The sequence below is a fragment of the Podarcis vaucheri genome (assembly GCF_965113315.1).
Source record: "Podarcis vaucheri genome assembly, chromosome: 9".
Classification (NCBI taxonomy): domain Eukaryota; kingdom Metazoa; phylum Chordata; class Lepidosauria; order Squamata; family Lacertidae; genus Podarcis; species Podarcis vaucheri.
In genome coordinates, this window is record NC_138767.1 from 11,978,026 (window position 1) to 11,999,430 (window position 21,405).

The 21,405-nt window shown below is 45.3% G+C and overlaps 1 protein-coding gene across 2 annotated transcripts in view; it reads left to right on the forward strand.

Annotated features, from left to right (window-relative positions):
* The window catches only part of FRAS1 (Fraser extracellular matrix complex subunit 1), a 374,578-nt gene that overhangs the window by 298,635 nt on the left and 54,538 nt on the right, over nucleotides 1-21,405 (forward strand). The window contains exons 42-53 of one of the 2 annotated variants that reach the window (XM_082236229.1): nucleotides 425-578; nucleotides 1,204-1,467; nucleotides 2,714-2,902; nucleotides 3,486-3,605; nucleotides 6,363-6,542; nucleotides 8,515-8,639; nucleotides 10,091-10,231; nucleotides 10,661-10,888; nucleotides 11,393-11,506; nucleotides 16,038-16,188; nucleotides 18,781-18,940; nucleotides 20,703-20,865. In XM_082236229.1, coding sequence (XP_082092355.1) covers nucleotides 425-578; nucleotides 1,204-1,467; nucleotides 2,714-2,902; nucleotides 3,486-3,605; nucleotides 6,363-6,542; nucleotides 8,515-8,639; nucleotides 10,091-10,231; nucleotides 10,661-10,888; nucleotides 11,393-11,506; nucleotides 16,038-16,188; nucleotides 18,781-18,940; nucleotides 20,703-20,865 — 1,989 coding nt within the window. The remainder of the gene's footprint in view (nucleotides 1-424; nucleotides 579-1,203; nucleotides 1,468-2,713; nucleotides 2,903-3,485; nucleotides 3,606-6,362; nucleotides 6,543-8,514; nucleotides 8,640-10,090; nucleotides 10,232-10,660; nucleotides 10,889-11,392; nucleotides 11,507-16,037; nucleotides 16,189-18,780; nucleotides 18,941-20,702; nucleotides 20,866-21,405) is intronic. The other variant, XM_082236230.1, reaches the window with a different exon arrangement.

A 21,405-nucleotide genomic window follows, 5' to 3' on the forward strand; every position in this document is an offset into this window, starting at 1 on the left:
ATCCGCTAAGCCCGCTAATAGCGCTAAGCTGCTAATGGGCTTGCTTCGCAAGACGAAAAAACCGCAAGACGAAGAGACTCGCGGAACGGATTCTTTTCGTCTTGCGAGGCACCACTGTATATGTAACCCCACAAATATTAATATGGGATATCAATTCACATTGCTGGTATGTTTTGTGCTGTTTGTGATACCTTAATGTTCTAGAAACTTAGAATTAAGTTGCCAATCAGATTTACCCAACAAAACTGGACACACAAACAGAGTTCCAGATTCAGCCGAACCTGTTAGTATGTGTTTACATTTGCAAAACGAATTTTGAATCAGATGTTGCAGCTTCTACTTGCATTTCTTATCCCCGACCCCCTTATCTTTGTGGCATTGCACGAGTGCACTGTCTTTTACAAACGTTTTTGTGTTATTGTAGCGTCTAAATGATGAGCCCCCAGAAATGGAGGTGGAGCCTGTCAAAGTGCAGGAAAGCACAGGGGTGGTGATCACAAATTCCTCGTTGAGCATGAAAGACCTGGACACTCCGGACAACCAACTGGTCTTTGTAGTGACCAAGAAACCTACTTATGGTAAGAGACAAGTTTCTGATATTGCTGAGCAAGTGCACTTCAAATTATTTTTTTAGGGTTTTCCCAGCAAGCAAACGGTCCGATGACGGTAGAACTTGGAGCTATCCAAGCTGGTGCAAGATTCAAAATAGACAAAAAGAAGTATTTATTTACATAGAAGACAGTTAAGCTGTGACATTGACTGCTGTAAGATATGCTGTTGACAGCCGCCAACTTTAAAGGTATTTTTTAATCTGCTGCTGGAAACCACCCAGATGGGTGAGGTATAAGTAATAAATTTTTGTTGTTGTTGTCATCGTCTTCTTGGTTCCTGAGCTTTCTGGTCAGTTTTGCCATTTCGGCATAGTCCAACAATTTTATTTGCCACTCTTTTCTGGTAGGGACTTTATCTTCTTTCTATCTCGGGGCTAACAGCATCTGTGTAGCCATCGTCACATACATAAAGAGTATTTTCTGCTCCCTTGTAATATCAGCACCTAAAATTCCTAGTAGAAAAGCCTCTGTTTTTGTTACAAAAGTTAATTTAAACATTTGTTTCAATTCATTATATATCATTTCCCAGAATGCTTTTATTACCTTACATGACCACCACATATGATAAAAGGTATGTTCACCTTATTCTCAGGTTATCTCCGCAAGAGACAGTCTCATCTGGATCCCTTGGAGAATGGTCAAACCCTGTCCGAGGGCTCCACCTTTACCTACCAAGATGTCCTGGATGAACTAATCATTTACACACCGGGCAGTTCCAGTGTCCAGTCTGATGAGTTCAGATTTTCACTCTCTGACGGCCTCTACACGCAGACTGGGAAGGTGGAGTTTTCCATTGAGTTGTCCAAGTCGGAGCCACCCAGATTAGTTGTGAACAGGGGCTTGCAACTTTCTGCTGGTAAGGGATGGGCATCAGCCACATTGTGGTAGTGATGATGACAGCCAACTGAACAATCAGAACTTAACTCTTTGTATAAAAGCTTTTTTAAAAAAATGCAATACATTCTGTGTGCAAAGAAAGATCCAGTATCCAAGTTCACTCTAACTCACTACATGTGTATTATGGTTTTATATCATTTTAACAGCTAAAGCTTATTCATAGAGCCAAATAGGAACTGTAGTCTGGTTGAGAGATTCTTTGAGTTCCTTCTTAGTTCATTGTCCCAGAGCTACAATTCTCAAGGTCCCCTTAGGAAGAAGGAATAATTATTCAAGTAGTTTAAAGCTCACTGGAAGGACAGATCCTGAAGCTGAGGCTCCAAGACTTTGGCCACCTCATGAGAAGAGAAGACTCCCTGGAAAAGACCCTGATGTTGGGAAAGATGGAGGGCACAAGGAGAAGGGGACAACAGAGGACAAGATGGTTGGACAGTGTTCTCGAAGCTACCAGCATGAGTTTGACCAAACTGCGGGAGGCAGTGGAAGACAGGAGTGCCTGGCGTGCTCTGGTCCATGGGGTCACGAAGAGTCGGACACGACTAAATGACTAAACAACAACAAGAAGTTTTAAGCCTGCAATGCTTTCTTGCACAATTGGCAATTTTCTGCCTTCAAAATGCTCCCATGACTTATGCCCTGTGCAAGATCTTCTCTGAAGTTTAACTATACCTCTGGTAACACCTTGCCTCTCCCATATTTTGTTCTTCGGCATCATTTGGCCTCTACTTCTGATCTGATTTGCCCATAGCTTAAACTGCAAATTTAACATGATTTTGTGTACAGTTCAACACCTATTATTATCATTTCAATGCATGTGACCCTATATAAGCAAGTAAACTACCCTAAGCTTATTGCAATGTCCAGATGCAGCCAATGTAAATTTCAGTAGAGAAAGTGGAGGCAAAAAAGGGGCAATAGCAAATAAGAATTAGCACACACAATTCACATTTAATACCTTTTAGACTTTTAAACTTTTACAAATATTAGTTCTACCTTCCCATTTGTGGCCCTTCATTCAAGTCACCTTTCCATCTCATCTAGAACAACAATTCTGTTTATCTGAACTTCTGAATTATCTGAATGTTTTTGGGATGTTATCCCTGTTTATCTAGGATGAATGTGGTTATACCACAGAGATGTTGATTATATTCAGAATGATTCTGCAAGGAGGAATCGCAGGAATTTGACTTTCTTTTGCCATTTAGGCTCTGTGGCAGTCCTTACAGACCAGCTCTTGAAGGCCACAGACTCAGATTCAGATGACTTTGCCATCAGATACATCATGAAGAAAGACCCTGTGCTTGGAGTTCTGCGTATCCGTAAAAGAGATTTCCTTGATCAGATCTCTGTCAAAGGACCAGTGAAAAGCTTCACACAGGCGGATATAAATAAAGGTGAGCACTCCCAGTCCCTGCTCCACAAGAGAGTTCCGTTGTGTATGTGTGTTCACTTGAGTCTCACATTCCCAGATTGATGCTTTAGTACAAAACTGGGTTTCTAAAAAGGTTTGTTTTCCCTCTGCCAGGCTAGTGCTAGCTCAGTGGGTAGTTGTCTCACTCCTCAGTAGAGTTTGGAATAGGGATCATTTACACCAGCATAATGTACCCTACCCAAAATTACTTTGACTTCTTGTCGTTTGGGTGTCTCTGCTCGTCACAGACACCAAGAAGACAGTAACACATGTTAGGAGTCAATATTATTAGAAATATGAATTTGGAGAACTGTCATACAGGTGATAGAATGAAATTCAGTTAGAGGGGATGCGAGGAAGTCAGTTATTAATGTTATGAGAATTAGATATCTGAAGAAATAATTCTTTTTCTGTGTTTAGCTCACTGTATTGTAAAGTGTTTTTCTTTGTTGTGTGTTTTGTAAAGTCTTTTTTGTTATAAATGTGGAAAACCAATAAAAATTTAGGGGAAGAAGAAGAAGAAGAAGACAGTAACACAAGCTCATTCTCATTCTATCTCCCCACAGGACAGGTGGAGTACAGCCACGAGAAAGGGCATCCCGGTGGGACATTTGCTTTCATTTTCGATGTGGCTGATGCGGAAGGAAACAAAATGGCGGACCAGGCGTTTACGCTTCGGGTAATGGGTAAGGTCAAGGGGTTCTCCTGCAAACCCTCATTTTCTCTTTGGCAAGGAAGGCAACTTGGCTGTTGTTAACTGGAAACAAGGAAATGAAGGAGGGAACATGGTTTTAGCAGAGGGGGAAGCAGGGCCAGATTTAGGTTTGATGAGGCCCTAGGCTCCTGAAGGTAATGGGGCCCTTTATATGTCCAGATGTCCTTTGTCAACAACAAACTGTCGCTGTTTTTTGTGCTGAATATATGCTATATGGTAATTTATGGACCTAATAGGTATCTAAAGCCATTGGCACATGTTGCCCTGCAACCAGTCCAAAGCAGTGATATTTTAGGGAGCAGGCTAGCAGGCGGGGCCCATTACTTACATCATAGGAGCCTTCACAACACAAAACACTGTTGCTGTATGTAGGTTTTATTTTATTTGTTTTTATCTTTTATTTTGGAAATGTACATCCCAGGTTTTTTTCCCTTTAAAATTTTTGGGGGTCCCCAAGAGAGTGTGGCCCTAAGCTATAGCTTGTTTGGCTTATATGTAAATCCGGCACTGGGGGGAAGGATTCTGAGCCATTAAGAGAATAAGGCAGGGGATATAATTCTGTAACATCATAGCCTCAACATCTCATGTAATAGTAATTGATGTTCTTATTTTCCCTAATAGTAAGTAATATACATGTTACCATGACATTAGTCAGGAGGGTTTCACAGGTTAATTGTGCTTTATCCCCTGATATTTTAGGTTAGGGGTAGACAAAGTGGAGATCTCAATATGATTTTGAGCTGAGACACTCATCCTCGCTGAGTCTCGCCAATGGCCACACTGGCTGGGGCTGATGGGAGTTGACGTCCAACAGCATCTGGGGGGTATCACTTGGTGCACCCCTGTCTTGTTGTTCAAAATCATAGAATCATAGAAAGGTACAGGTGGAAGGGACTGCAAGGAACATCTACCTGCAATTCAGGAATCTCAGCTAGATCATACATGACAGATGGCCATGCTTAAAAACAGGAAAGTCAGCCACCTCCTGGAATATAAGAAGCTGCATTACGCTGAGTTGAGAACTTGGTCCATTTAGCTTAGTGTTATGTACTAGTAGCATTGCTCTAGGATTTCAGTCAGTGGTCTCTCCCAGCCATACCTGGAGGCGCCAGGGAGTCGGTGGTTCGAATCCCCGTGACGGGGCGAGCTCCCTTTGCTTGGTCCCTGCTCCTGCCAACCTAGCAGTTCGAAAGCACGTCAAAGTGCAAGTAGATAAATAGGTACCGCTCTGGCGGAAAGGTAAACGGTGTTTCCATGCACTTCTCTGGTTTCACCAGAAGTGGCTTAGTCATGCTGGCCACATGACCCGGAAAGCTGTCTGTGGAGAAACTCCCCACTTCAGCTCCCTCGGCCAGTAAAGCGAGATGAGCGCCCCAACCCCAGAGTCATCCGTGATTGGACTTAACTGTCAGGGGTCCTTCACCTTTAGCTTTACAGTGAGTTATGGCTCTTCTCCAGTCAAGTACCATTACAAGCTTCTTAATTATTCTGCAGTATTTTTTTATCCCACCTTCGAAGATGATGGCAGCTGCAGCATTTTTCCGCATCACCTAAAAACAAATAAAGCTTTGGGTGTGTTTTTTTTTTTTTACTTCAGAACTATTGTTTTTAAGCACAATACGCAAATTGTTAAGGGGTTTTATTTTGCCCATAAAGGTTTTTACTGAATTTTAGACTTTATCACAAAAATATTTAAAAGAAAGGAAGCTAAAACAGAGAAACATGCAGAAGTATAGAAGAAACGATGCAAATTAGAGAGAAGACATGCCTGTAGAATATCTGATATCCTATCAGACCAAGGATACAGATATCAGAGAAAATATCATTTACTTAGAGTAGACCTATTACAATGAATGGGCCTAACCTAGCCATGGCCATTGATTTCAGTGAGCCTACTCTGAGTTAGTAATCAGACCCTCTGGCTTTCTGTTTAAGAAATCCATGTTCATTGCTCCATTTCCAAAGATAATTTTAAAGAATACTGCCAACTCTATAACAATACTTTAACAGAACTGTGAATATATGTTTTCGAGGTGGCTTGAAATACCGTATTTTTCGCTCTATAAGAAGCACCAGACCACAAGACGCACCTAGTTTTTCGAGGAGGAAAACAAGGAAAAAAATATTCTGAATCTCAGAAGCCAGAACAGCAAGCGGGATCGCTGCGCAGTGAAAGCAGCAATCCCCTCTTGCTGTTCTGGCTTCTGGGATAGCTGCGCAGCCTGCATTCGCTCCATAAGACGCACACGCATTTCCCCTTACTTTTTAGGAGGGGAAAAGCGAGTCTTATAGAGCAAAAAATTGAAATGCAATAAAATAGACAATAGTGCAGTAGTTAACTGGAGTGGGGCAAATTAGAATAGTGCAGTAGTTAACTGGAGTGGGGCAAATTAGAATTAAAGCATTTGCTAAAAACTGTTTGCTAAACTATAAAAGGATGCTCTGATTTCTTCTTTGGGATATTTAATGCAAGTATATATTAAAAGTGGAGATGACAAACACCATCTTAGAAGACGTAGTCCCCCTTTTCCTTTTCCTCAGGAGGAAACACCTTTCTCAGATGATGCCAAATGTATGTAAATTTAACTGATTGATGCTAAAACGCATATGGCCAATTGGCTAAGATTTCTTTAACCGGGTAGCAACCTAGTTTAGAATATTCACGAGAGGCAGGAAAACGGAAGCAAGGAAGCCGTTGGTCTTATCCTTTTGCCTCTGATTCTCCCAGAAGATCGGTTGCCACCATCCGTCATTGTCAACACAGGACTGGCCCTGGACGAGAACTCAGTGAAGAAGATCACCACTCTTGAGTTGTCCGCTGTGGATCACGACAGTGAGCCAAGTGATCTCCTGTACAGGATTACTAAGCAGCCCCAGCTGGGGCACCTAGAGCACTCTGCAACACCAGGTTTGGAAATGTTCTGTGTTTTTTTGAGCAATATCAAGGCAAGCACTTGACAAGACTTAACTGTGCACTTTTAAGGCAGGGGTGGGCAATATTTCCCCCCAATGAAGGAACATTAACCAATGGGAAAAACCCATCTGGGATACTGAGATTATTAATATTGGGTGTTTAGAAGCAGTTGAGTGAATTAAAACTGACTCGTTGAAATAAGAAATTTTCTAATCTGGAAAATACAGTTCAAAAGCTTTACTCACAGGTAAAGGTAAAGGTACTCCTGCCCGTACGGGCCAGTTGTGTCCGACTCTAGGGTTGTGCGCCCATCTCACTTAAGAGGCCGGGGGCCAGCGCTGTCCGGAAACACTTCCGGGTCACGTGGCCAGCGTGACAAAGCTGCTCTGGCGAGCCAGCACCAGCGCAGCACACGGAAACGCCGTCTACCTTCCCGCTATAAAGCGGTACCTATTTATCTACTTGCACTTAGGGGTGCTTTTGAACTGCTAGGTGGGCAGGAGCTGGGACCGAAAGACGGGAGCTCACCCCGCCGCGGGGATTCGAACCACCGACCATACGATCGGCAAGTCCTAGGCACTGAGGTTTTACCCACAGCGCCGACCCAAAACAAACATTTATACCAGATGGATGGGGTATAAATTATTATTATTATTATTATTATTATTATTATTATTATTATTAAACAATAAAGTTACATTCCGATAGATGCATAATATATTATACTGATCCCAGCATAGGTAAAATATGTTAGATTATGAACATCTTCCACCCAGAGTTAAAAATCAAAGCTTTGTCTCTTCTGCATTCAAGCCTCCATTAGCCTGAGGCTGTTTTCCTAGAGAAGAGATTAGCACATCCATTCTCTCCAGTAGCTTGAGAACAAAGAGTCACTCCACCCAAGATGGAAGCCAACAGATTAGCATATGCATAGACTTGTAATACATCCTGCTGCCTTGTGAATGAGGCACAGAGATACGGTCCCATGATACAGCCCCACAGAATTTGGTGTTAGCCACCCTGAGCCCGGCCCTGGCTGGGGAGGGCAGCATATAAATAAATTATTATTATTATTATTATTATTATTATTATTAATCTGTTAGGCTCTCTTCTCAGCTCTTCTTTAGCTTCAGTGGAAATTTCTACGCCATGCATCACAATCTGCATGCAGACCCATTGCAGAGTTATTTTCCATTTCAGTATACAGTGGTGCCTTGCAAGACGAAAATAATCCGTTCCGCGAGTCTCTTCGTCTAGCGGTTTTTTCGTCTTGCGAAGCAACCCTATTAGCGGCTTAGCGGCTTAGCGCTATTAGCGGTTTAGCGGCTATTAAAGGCTTAGCGGCTTAGCGGCTAAAAGGCTATTAGCGGCTTAGAAAAAGGGGGGGAAGCGAAAAAAATCTCAAGACTTGCAAGACGTTTTCGTCTTGCGAAGCAAGCCCATAGGAAAATTCGTCTTACGAAGCGAATCAAAAAACGGAAAACCCTTTCGTCTAGCGGGTTTTTCGTCTTGCGAGGCATTCGTCTTGCAGGGCACCACTGTACAATTATACTTAACGTGGGATGGGCGGAGACAGAATCAAAATTGGACAGCCTTTGAGGAACTGTTCCTTCCCTTTGTGCTATACCAACCCTTCTCCACCGCTTTTGCGTGTGTGCACACATATGTAGAGGAAGCAATTCCTGGGGAAGGGGTGCTGTTTGGATTTACCACCTCGGACACCGATATGCCCAGGGTTATGTCCCGAACGACAAATTAATTTTGTGCTTGAGTTATACAAATGTAACTACTCTGCATTCTTCTTTGGGTTGATTGAGGGGTAGGTGACTCATCTACCCAACCGCGAATCATGAGTAGGGCAGCCCTAAACAGTTTTGTTTCTCCAAGGGAAGTTTCTAGTCAATAAGATTGCAGAATCATCAGCTTGCTGCTGTTTTCTTTCCCCTGCCATTTCCTGCTACTCTAGGCAGAAGGATTAGCTCCTTCAGACAGGCAGACCTGGTCTCCCGCAACATACAGTACATCCATACCAGCGAGGAGGAGAAACATTCTGACACATTTGCCTTCTCCGTTTCTGATGGCACACACGAGGTGAGTGGATTTCCTTTTGTTCTTGGCAAACGTCAGCTCCAGGCGGGCGCCCATCCATATTTGGTTAATTTCGTACGTAGGTCTGAGAGAGTGTACCACCCAAGAGGTATTCAAAAGAGTTTGCTAACTCAGCTGTAGCATGTGTTACTATTGTTAGCAACTCAAGACAGGTTGAAGCTGTGTCTAAGTCAGAGACAAAGACACAACAGAGAGTTGCTAAGCGTAACACTACATTCCCTAGCCAAGGTAATGCAGATGCACTCACTCCTTGGAAGTCAGACAACCAGAGAGGTACACTGGGGAAACCAGTGGCGGGTAGTTCCAAGGGTGGAACTGAAATAACAGGGGAGTGTTATATGTATAACAACTGTTTGTTTTCTTCTCTGGATCACGCTTTGCTCGCAGCGCTCATTGATTCATATGGGGGAGTATGTTACGATATTGAAACAATGCAGCCATGAGCTGCTGCTAGCTTGAAAGCAAAACATAATGGGAATGTTGGGACTGTTCCGTGGGAAACAGAGGGACAGTCAATTCACAGTACAGAGGGCACCGGAATTAGCTCAGAGTGTAATATGAGCTGTACAGGAAGTACAGGAGGAGTTTGTCTCTCGGCTGTTGGAGTTTGAAGAGAGCAGTCATGTTTTCTGTAACGCTGCAAAGACAGAAATAAAGGCATGTAAATACCTTTCTTTCTATCTCTTTCCCCTGCCCAATGGGGGGGGCAGGAAATAGTGGTGTGTTCTTCTCATGCTGAGAAGGATCGCCTATCGTGACCTCTGCCTGGATCTTGCCGGGAAAGCAGACAGGGAGGTCAACAGGAGACCAAGCCGGGTGCCTGGGAGAGTTGCCAGTTTCTCCTGATAAAGGCTTGATTTCCGACAGTTTGCACAAAGTTTGCAGGGAGGTTTTCTGAAGCCAGCTGTTTATTGAGCATACACTCTGATTTTTTTGTAGGAAGGTTGGTCAACGTTGTGGAAAATAATCATTTTACCCACACTTTCCAGGGCATTTTCCCATAACTTAGTCGGATTTTATGGGGAAAGGGGGAAGTTGGCAAGTTGTGTAAGAGATTGCCAAATCCACTTAAGTATGGAACCTGAAAAGACCCTGAAGACCCTGATGTTGGGAAAGATGGAGGGCACAAGGAGAAGGGGATGACAGAGGACGAGATGGTTGGATAGTGTTCTCGAAGCTACCAACATGAGTTTGACCAAAATTCCACTGTGGGAGGCAGTGGAAGACAGGAGTGCCTGGCGTGCTCTTGTCTATGGGGTCACGAAGAGTTGGGCACGACTAAACGACTAAACAGCAAAATGGAACCTGAATTTGCCAGTATGCAACTGAATTCCACCTGCAAAATTTCAAATGCTCAGGCAGAGTTTGTCCATGGAAGTCGTGTTAGATGGGAATCTGGTTTTTATTTTCGCTTCATCTGTTTTCCCCTGTAGGTGAGCCAGAATTTTGACATCACCATTAACCCTGTAGATGACTCTTTGCCTGTTGTGCAGAGCCCTGGGATGAGGGTGCAAGAAGGAGTGAGGAAGACCATCACAGAGTTTGAGCTTAAAGCCACAGACATGGACACAGAGGTGAAGCCCTTTTTGTGTCTTTCCTCCTTGGAGCACTGCAGAATTCTGCAAAATCCGTTTGGAATAAGAACTGTCCTGTGTCAGGGTCTAGTGTGCCCCAGGAGAAGGGAGGGAAGGAGTCTGACTCGGGAGAGGGGAGCAGTGATTTGTGGGGGGCCCTGTACCAGACAGGAGGCAAGAGTCAGAGGCAGGGGGTACTCCAGAGCTGGAAGGCTGAGCAAGGAGGGGTTGGAGGAAGAGGAGGAAGAGGCACGTCAGACAAGTGAAGGTCCAAGTGATTCCCCACCATCTCCTGCACCACTGCCTCCCAGAACCAGGAGGGGGTTGAAAAGGGAGGAGCAGAGGAAGAGTTTTCACACATGCATAGTCTCCACTTATCTTGATCCCAGCTCTTCAAGTCCACTTCACACATTCCCTTCTTGCTCACAGGCCAGATCCATCACATTCACGATCGTGCAGCCGCCACGGCATGGCTTGATCGAACGGACCAGCGACGGGCACCGCTATCGTCAGACCCACACCTTCACAATGGAGGATGTCTTCCAGAACCGGATCAGTTATAGTCACGACGGGAGCAACTCCCTGGAGGACCGCTTCACCTTCACTGCTTCCGACGGATCCAATCCCTTTTTCGTCGTGGAGGAGGACGGGAAAGAGGTTGGTGGGGAAACCGTGCTGGCTTTAGAGCTCAGTCTGAGTCCATCCTGACACGTGGTAGCATCATATGTAGCTTCAGGTTGAGAAGCGCAAATTTCAGCGCTTCCCTTTGGGTGGGTGGCAGGTGATGGGTAGAGACCTCCATATCCACAGAAAGCTAACATGTTAAGGGGGGAAAAACGTAGTCAAGAACTTTTCTCCCTGTCCTGTAAGTTTTCAGCTGGTTGTGAGACTGTGCCTTAGTTTTCCTTGATTTTGTAGGGGACTGTTCAAATGTGTGCTCTCCCTACCGACAGTCTGAAATGATACAGTCCAGCAATTCTGCTGCCAGTGTAACTATGATGGGTTAGTCAGTCTAATTCTGCCCTCAGAACGCAATACAAGTAGCAGAAACGGTGTAATCAATCCCGTGAAATATTTCCTGGATATTTCGAGAGGGAGGGTGGGGGTTACATTCAAACGGTATATACATTTTACAAAATAACAGCACAAATGTTTTCTCAGCTTGTGACTGCTGTGCCCCAGTTGTTCAGAGTGGAAATTCTTCCTGTGGATGATGGAACCCCGAGAATTGTCACAAACTTGGGCCTGCAGTGGCTGGAGTACATGGATGGCAAGGTAGATTTTCACGTTTGCTTTGCTTTCAAGTCACACGTTTTGGTGCATGGAGAAAATTGGGAAAGGCTACTGGATAGGTGTCAGAGATGCAGAACAGAAAATGGGCAACTTTTCCAGGTCTTGAAAGTTTCATTGGCAATATAATTTGAAGACTACTTGGGCTTGAGCCCTGTTCTCCTGACCCAGATATTCTTACCTGCCCCGCTTCTGGATTTGCCCTCCCTGTTAAACCATAAGTATGTGGGGGTTGCTAAAATTTATTCTATATTTATTTAGATCTTTTCATTAGGCTATTGTTTATGAGCATTTGCAGTTTGTTTACATTTCTGCAACTGTTAAGAGTGAAGGGCGTTAATTTTCTGGTGCTGTGAGCTGCCTTGAGCTTTGTTTAACTGTGGAAAGGTAGCTGGTCAATCAGTGATGTTGAAGACAACTAGGGTCCTCATAGACATCAGGAGAAGGGCAAGATATTCTGTTCCTTTGTTCTACGCGGAAGATGTTCTATGCTGGATAGCTCAGTTGGTAGAGCATGAGGCTGGGTTGTGGGTTCGAGCCCTGCACTGGGTGAAAGACTCTTTCGTTGCTCGCGGTTGGACTAGATGACCCTTGTGGTCTTTTCCAACTCTACAATTCTGTGATTCTATGTGGAAAGGCAGCCCTTGCCAGGGCTGGTCTACCCATGTGGTGGGCTGAAGAAGCCGCCTTGCATGGCAGAAACCCAGAATGCAGCGCTCTGCAAGTTCTCACAAGAGCTCCGTTGAAATCTTCTTGAACCTGCTGTTGTCACTTTATGGGCGCTGCTGCAGAACCCACATAAGGGAGGCTCTAGCAGAGGCAGGGAGGCACCTTCCTGTTTTGCCTCAGGCTGTGAAATGGGATATGCCACTCCAGCCCTCCACCGAGACAGTATTCAAACATGCTTGCAAATCACTTTGAAGATCTAAATGGTGGAAAGCCAGGATATGAATCAGCTAGGTAAATTAAAAATGGCAAACGCCATAATTCCAGCTGTGAACGACACACCTGTTAGAGACAAGGCGGGCACTATGAGCCCTCCCCACCTTTGAGAGCCAGTGTGGTGCAGTGGTTAAGAGCAGTGGACTCGTAATCTGGTGAACCGGGTTCACGTCCCCGCTCCTCCACATGCAGCTGCTGGGTGACCTTGGGCCAGTCACACTTCTCTGAAGTCTCTCAGCCCCACTCACCTCACAGAGTGTTTGTTGTGGGGGAGGAAGGGAAAGGAGAATGTTAGCCGCTTTGAGACTCCTTAAAGGTAAAGGTAAAGGTACCCCTGCCCGAACGGGCCAGTCTTGACAGACTGTGGGGTTTGTGCGCCCATCTCACATTTATTGGCCGGGGGCCAGCGCTGTCCGGGGACACTTCCGGGTCACGTGGCCAGCGTGACATCGCTGCTCTGGCGAGCCAGAGCCGCACACGGAACGCCGTTTACCTTCCCGCTGGTAAGCGGTACCTATTTATCTACTTGCACCCGGGGGTGCTTTCGAACTGCTAGGTGGGCAGGCGCTGGGACCAAACAGCGGGAGCGCACCCCGCCGCGGGGATTCGAACCGCCGACCTTTCGATCGGCAAGCCCTAGGCGTTGAGGCTTTAGCCCACAGCGCCACCCGCGTCCCTTGAGACTCCTTAGGGTAGTGATAAAGCGGGATTTCAAATCCAAACTCTTCTTCTTCTTTGTTGTGGGGCTGGGGTTGCTGCCCAGCCAAGTGGAGTCTGTAGCACCCAAGTTCCTGGGAAAATCCCATTCTGAACAAGCCCCAAACTCACTCTGTGGTCAACTGAAAATGGGAGTGTGTGCAATTCTTCTTTCAAGCGGTGGCACTTTGCATTTTGATGCACCCCCTCTCCAAACGGAAGAGACGTTTTCCCGACTCACCGGAGAAGAGTTCCATCTTTCCTCTTTTATTTCAGGCCTGGCATGGAGCTTTTCCACACCAAATGTTACGTGGGTTGAAACGCATGCTGGAGAAACATCTTGCCTCCTTGCTTACTCTCCAGCATCACTGATGATTAAATGCCCACAGGTTGTCCTTACAGCTGTGCCTCATTGCCCAGATCTTCTGGGGCATGAAATCTATAAACCTTGCCATGTGGTATTGACTGAAAAAACGGGGGTGGTGGTTCTGGAGTTAAGAGTGCTTTAAGCGAAGGCGGAGTTGTGTTTCTTCCTTAATGCTGCCAGCCGCGATGATGGATGGAGCAGGGCTCCGCTGCTTGTTGCATCAGCAGCTGTGGCTAAACAAAGCCATCCATCTTAAACTGCAGGACTAAGGTCCCTGACAGCACAGTTCCTTCCCACCCACTCCGTAGACCTGCACACTCCGATGTCTTACTCTGCTGCTATTGGCATTTGCCTTCCTGAAGTGCTTGTTGATTAATTGCTGTGATTAATCAAGCAATTCTTCCATCACCAATTAAAAGGTGTGGAAATGAAGGCAGGTGCTTTTTAAAAATAAATAAATTCGAAGCTCTGCTATGTGGATAGGTGTTGGTGCTAGCATCTGCTTCCCACCTTACTTGGTGTTAGTTCAAACCTTCAAGAGCCAGTTACAGGTAGGTAGCCGTGTTGGTCTGCTGTAGTAGAAACAAAACAAAACAAAACAAATTAAAAAATTCCTTCCAGTAGCACCTTAGAGACCAACTAGGTTAGTTATTGGTATTTTGGATTTTGTTGTAAGCGGTGGTGTTTTCTGGTCACCTCCATTCGGATTCTGTGGCAAAAGCAATCGATGTACTGTGGTACCTTGGGTTAAGAACTAAATTCGTTCTGGAGGTATGTTCTTAACCTGAAGTCAAACCACAGTGCCTAGTTTCTGCCAACCTCGCAGTTCAAAAGCACACCAGTGCAAGTAGGTAAATAGGTGTCACTGCAGCGGGAAGGTAAATGGCGTTTCCATGTGCTCTGGCACTCGTCACAGCGTTCCTTTGTGCCAGAAGCAGTTTAGTCATGCTGGCCACATGACCCGGAATACTGTCTGTGGACAAAGGCCAGCTCCCTTGGCCTGAAGCGAGATGAGCGCTGCAACACCATTGTCGCCTTTGACTGGACTTAACCGTCCAGGAGTCCTTTACCTTTACTGTGGCTGCAGAGCACCAAAGTGACCTCCCTGGGGCACCAGCCTGGGCAGTGTGTATGGACGTCATGGGCTGCCCAGACAACAAGACTCCCCCACCCCAGCATCCCTGTTGAGGTCCAAAGTGTGTGTAGTTTGGGAGCTGCACGGCCAGGGAAAAAACAATGCTGTCCAGGGTTGTAAAGACTGCGGAGAGAATAATTGGGTGCACTCTTCCCACCTTGGATCAAATCTACGCTTCCAGGTGCCATAGGAAAGCTGCAGAGATAGTGCAGGATAGTGCACACCCCGGAAATTATCTCTTTCAGCTTCTGCTTTCTGGAAGAAGGTACAGGCTTATAAAGACTAGGACTAGCCGCCTGAGAAACAGTTTCTATCCCAATGCAATTTTGGTTTTAAACCAAGTTTAAGGTAGTCTCTATGGGAGTATATTGTATTTAATTATGGGGTATCAGGGTTTTTAGGGGCTAACCAGGCTGGGATAGCTGGGATAGCAGGCTTGTTGGTTTTTGAATGTCTGATGTAGATTTCTTCAATTTCGTTGTTCTGTATGAGACAATGACAATAAAGATTATCGTATCGTAAAGGAAAGCAGAGTTTGGCACCAGCTTGGCTGCAGGAGTTGCTGGAAGGAGGTGTACGAAGCGCTGTCCAACCATTTTAGGGACTCCATTCCAGATTTGTGTAGGATTTATTCCCTAGCCTTTTCCTCTCCCAAATATACCCCGCAAGGCGGTGGGCACAGGTTTTTCCTTGGAGGTTTACTCCCGAAGCCTTTCTCACAAGTGAGTATGGCCGCAAAGCAGCAGAGGTTAAGGGTCAGAGTTTTCCTTCTCCAACAAAACAGATACCAGCTTTGGACCCTGCTTCCTGCTTCCTCCCATCACATGTTCTGCTGTGGATATAGGGAAATGGCATCTTCAATGTCTTCAGGTAGGGATGTGAAAGATTCCCTGCCTGAAACCTTAGACAATCTGTGTAGACAACACTGAACTAGATGGACTCTGTGGTCCCAGCCTAAAGCAGCATTCTGTGTTCCTAGATACAGGCATCATAGCAGCCAAGTGGGTTTGAACTTATTAATCGTCTTGGCTGAGCAACAGGGTAAGAATAACTGGATAAATAGATAAACAATCAAACTGCTTAACTGACCACATAGTGGAGCCTTGATTTTCCAGAACTCCTTCTAGTTTCCTTGCCCTCCTTTCCCCTCCCTCTTCTTCCAAAGCAACTCGTTTCTTCCTCTGGTGCCTTCTGAGAAGGGTAGATTTTGGAGCCAGTTCTTAAGGGACGGACATTCAGATTTACGAATGTAGCCCAAGGGAATAGCCTTTATCCATTGGAATAAACTCTTAGTTCCAGCTTTCAGGCTCAGACCCAGGAACTGTTGATACCATCTCTATAAGTGTATAAACACTGGCTTTGTGTCTTCAATCCAGCCAAAAAATCTGATCACCAAGAAAGAGTTGTTGACTATGGATCCCGATACAGAAGACAAACAGCTGATCTATGAGATAACAGCTGGGCCAGAGCACGGTTATGTGGAGAAGAAGTTGCAGCCGGGAGTGTCAGTGACTACATTTACTCAAGGTAGGAAAGCAATGCTAGGAAAGACTTTTGCCCTTTTTTGTGCTTCATCATAGTTTTAGCAGCACTGTATTACTTTTCGGGGGGTGCAGGTGGCGCTGTGGGTTAAACCACAGAGCCTAGGACTTGCCTATCAGAAGGTCGGCGGTTTGATTCCCCACGGCAGGGTGAGCTCCCATTGCTCGGTCCCTGCTCCTGCCAACCTAGCAGTTCGAAAGCACGTCAAAGTGCAAGTAGATAAATAGGTACCGCTCCAGCGGGAAGGTAAACGGCGTTTCCATGCGCTGCTCTGGTTCGCCAGAAGCGGCTTAGTCATGCTGGCCACATGACCTGGAAGCTGTACACCGGCTCCCTCGGCCAATAAAGTGAGATGAGTGCCGCAACCCCAGAGTCGGCCACAACTGGACCTAATGGTCAGGGGTCCCTTTACCTTTTTTATTTTTCGGTATGTTGGAGGCCAGGGAAGAACCAATCGGTCTAAATTTGGTTTGTGCCAATTCAACATGTGTTTGGTTTTAAGTCCCGTCCACATTCCACAAATTGGAACAACACAGTGGGGCTTCTGAATTTCACAAGGAGGGACTGAAGGTATTGCATTGCATGCATTTTTTTTGAAAGGGAATGCAAATTGCATAAATGAATGAATGAGGAGGCTGAGAAATCTCAGAGCCATCTCCAAGCCACATCCATCAGGGCTGTTTGTAGTTCTTTGTGTTGTTCCAGCTTTATTCAAAAATTTTATATCAATTTGCAAGCCACATCCAGAAACCAGGATATCCTTATGACTTATATCACTTCCTCAGCCTGCTACCCTCCAGATGTTGTTCAACTCCAGCTCACATCATCTCTTGACGGGCCTTCTCTGCAGTGGCTCCCTGTCTGTGGAATGCTCTTCCTAGGGAAGTTCGCCTGGCGCCTTCATTGTACACTATTAGGCAAAAACATTCCTTTTTAACCAGGCCTTTGGTTGATCTGATTTACGTCCCATGTCCTTTTAAAATATGCTTGGGGGGGCTATTGGGTTGTTGTTTTTATTTTTATTATGTATTTTGTGGTTTTATGTCTTGATTTTATTCTGTGAACCACCCTGAAACCACCGGGTATAAGGCAGTATATAAATTAAGTAAATAAATAAATTGGTCCTGGTGGCAGGGACTAATAGAATCATAGAGTTGGAAGGAACCGCAAGGGATAGCTAGTCGAACCCCCTGCAGTGCAGGAATCTTTTGCCCAACATGGGGCTCAAACCCACGACCCTAAGATCAAGAATCTTTTGTTGTTGTTTAGTCATTTAGTTATGTGCGACTCTCCGTGACCCCATGGACCAGAGCACGTCAGGCACTCCTGTCTTCCACTGCCTCCCGCAGTTTGGTCAAACTCATGCTGGTAGCTTTGAGAACACTGTCCAACCATCTCGTCCTCTGTCGTCCTCTTCTCCTTGTGCCCTCCATCTTCCCCAACATCAGGGTCTTTTCCAGGGAGTCTTCTTCTCATGAGGTGGCCAAAGTATTGGAGCCTCAGCTTCAGGATCTGTCCTTCCAGTGAGCACTCAGGGCTGATTTCCTTAAGAATGGATAGGTTTGATCTTCTTGCAGTCCATGGGACTCTCAAGAGTCTCCTCCAGCACCAGAATTCAAAAGCATGCTCTACTAAAGCAGGAATGGGAGTCTCAACAACATCTGGAGGGTTATCGAAAATGTATAACTTTTTACTGGAATGGAACACAAAAGATGAACTGACAAAATAAGTAATTATAAAATGGGCAATAGATTTTGGGTATAACATCGAATATGACGCTTTAAAAGAAAACATAATGAAAATGATGTACCGCTGGTATTTAACACCTGTCAAGCTAGCAAAAATGTACAGAATGATCAGTAAAGCATGTTGGAAATGTAGAATGAAGGATGGAGAATTTTTTCACGTGTGAGAAAATGAAAACAATTTGGGATATGATTTACAACAAATTGAAAAAATTGTTTAAATATACTTTCCCCCAAAAAACCAGAAGCATTTTTGCTGGGGTTGATAAGAGATGAAATAAGAAAAGCAGATCAGAGATTATTTATGTATGCTACGACTGCTGCCAGAATCTTAGTAGCCCAAAAATGGAAAACTCAGGAAATACCAACATTAATGGAGTGGCAGACAAAAATGGTTGAATATGTGGAATTAGCAAAACTGACCCACAGAATCCGTAACCAAGAGGAAACAAAGTTCAGAAGTGAATGGAGTAAATTTGTGGAGTATATACGTAATAATTGTAGAAGTTTAAAGACTGTAGTAGGATTAAGATAAATCTTATGACATGAATAGGATGATGTTATGAATCTGTGAAAAAAGGAAAGATTAATATGAAAACATCTGAAGGGATTGAGGGAAGTCCGTGCTCGATAGAGCGTTGAGAAATAAGTGCACATAAGATTGTAGAACATTAGTGTATTTATTTTGTTTTGTTTGTGTTAAAGAAAACTTAACAAAAAGCATTTTTAAAAAAACATCTGGAGGGAAACCAAGTTGGGGGAAGCTGGTATCTACGTATGCAAAAATTGTTAATTTCGAAGATTAGTTCATTAAGGCGTCTCTTCCTAACAGAGGAAGTGAACTTGGGATTGATTGAGTATGTGCTACACAAGGAGCAGACTCAAGAGACAGAAGACAGTTTTCAGTTTCTTGTAAAGGACAGCAAACCCAGTGTGGTCACTGACAATACCTTCCATATCCAGTGGTCTCTTATCAGCTTTCAGCAGACCAGGTAAGCTACTCAGCCGAGCAGCACAGAAAATTATGGCATGCTACACTTCAGAATGCTAAAGATTCTAGCAGCTGCCTGTCAACTTTAATCTGCTTCAGCCATTGGCTGAGTCCTTGCTGCTGTGGTGTCATGGAATGTTCACAAACAGTCAGAGGCTAGAAGCTTGCTTGCCTTTGAGGATCGTCGTTTTAATTGTTTGTAAGCCACTTGGGCTGTTGTTTTAATAGAAAAGCAATCTATAAATATTTTAAATAGAATATAGAGTATTTTTCGCTCTATAGGACGCACCCGACCATAAGACGCACCTAGTTTTAGAGGGTGAGAACAAGGGGGGGGGGAATCTCTCCCTCTCTGCGCAGCACCCCTTCAGCTAAGCGGCAGGAGAAGCGGAGGCCCTTCCATTTCTCCTCCCGCTTCGCCGAAGGGGCGCTGTGCAGAGATGGAAAGCAGCACCTCTCCAGCAAAGCGAAGCCAGGAGAGCAAGAGGGATCAGTGCGCACCGACCCCTCTTGCTCTCCTGGCTTCAGGGATAGCCTCCCAGAGCTTCTGGAGCACAGCAGGAGCGCTCCCGCTGCGCTCCGGAGGCTTCGCATTGCTTTCGCTGAAGCCAAGGAGCCTGCATTCGCTCCATAAGACACACAAACATTTCCCCTTAATTTTTGGAGGGGGAAAGGTGTGTCTTATAGAGTGAAAAATACGATAGATAAACAAGAGGGAGGAGGTGAGGTCACTTTAAACAGGAAGGAAAACTTCCGGAGGTCAGCTTTGTGATGTTATCAGAAATCAGGGACCCGGGCAAAGGTGCCAGAGAGACCTGCGAACTGGAAGCCGAACAGCAAGAAGACCCAGGAGATAGGGAGTGTGCGGAATAAATAGCCCTTGTGCAGTGGGTTAAGAAACAGAAAGGGGTGGTTGGAGGAGTCTTGGCAACCCGAGGAGACTGTAGAGTTGAAGAACTAAGCAAGTAGCTTGGGGAGGGGAACATATGTATGAGGCACAGGGACAGAAAAATAGGTGTGTCATTGACAAGAAGAAGGGAAAGCGGCAGGGGTGGGCAGGCAGGATGGGCTGCTTGGCTGGGCTCAAACCACCAACCTTCTGGTTCACAGCCAGATGCACTGACCCATTGTGCCACCTGCCCCAGACGAAGACTGGTGGGTCTGCATGTGTGTTGTGGATGGGGGCGAAATGGGGTTGACTTTCCATTTACTGACTTAAACTAATCAGCCGGATCTGTCTAACTTCAGCCTCTGTATTTGCTCATTTATTTTATTTACTTGCATATTTTGTTATCCCGCCTAATCTCCCAAGGGGAACTCAAAGCAGCGCACAGATCAGATTACAACAGATAATATTTACATCTGATTAGCTGATAACGAGCAACACACTACAGGATGCATTGTTCAACCAGATTGGTACTAACTAGATTTCTGACAAGAAGAATTTTTTCGTGGCACTTTTATTTACTTATTTTTTTCCCCGGCGTCAGATCGTGCCAATTCAATTATGGCGAATCACCCTAATTAAGGCAGATTGCACATTCTTCGCTGAACGAGAGGAAGCAAATGCACTGGAATTAATTAAACCGATACAAACTGAATGTAGCGATCGACTTCAGCCCCCTGAAATCAGTGGGACATGAATTCACAATTTAGCAGTATTCAGCCCCACTGGTTTCTGTGCACTTCACGGCCTCTGGGCTGCATCTCCTTGGTTACATGGAGGGGGGGATAAACTCATTCTCCCCCCTCTCTCTTTCCAGCTACAATGTCAGTGAAAAGGCTGGCTCCATCAGTGTCACAGTGAAGAGGACGGGTAACCTCAAACAATATGCTATTGTTCTGTGCCGTACGGAGCAGGGAACTGCCACCTCCAGCTCAGCTTCACGGCCAGGAGAACAGGACTACGTGGAATATGCAGGCCAGGTGGGTTCAGGAAAAACACTGCACACCTTGGGGGAAAATCCACAGTGGAATGCTCTACACCATGGGTAGGCAAACTACCCATTGAGTTTGAGTTGTGCTTGGTGGAGGGCAGGGGGACACTTGCCAAAACTCTAGCCCATGGGTAGGCAAAAACTAAGCCCAATCACCTTCTAAATCTGGCCCGCGGACGGTCTGGGAATCAGCGTGTTTTTACATGAGTTGAGTGCGTCCTTTTATTTAAAATGCATCTCTGGGTTATTTGTGGAGCATAGGAATTCGTTCATATTTTTTTTTCTTTTCAAAATATAGTCTGGCCCCCCACAAGGTCTGAGGGACAGTGGACCGGCCCCTTGCTGAAAAAAGTTTGCTGATCCCTGCTCTACAATGTCTTACCCAAAGGGTGAAGTGTTAGGTGGGCATGGCAACAAGCACAGAGAAGCTTCCTGGGCTGAACCTCTTCCTTTCACCCAGCTGTGAAAAACGTGGCAGAGAGTATTGAGTCAGGAGCAGTCACCTAAACTGGGCATCTCCAGTTTGGGG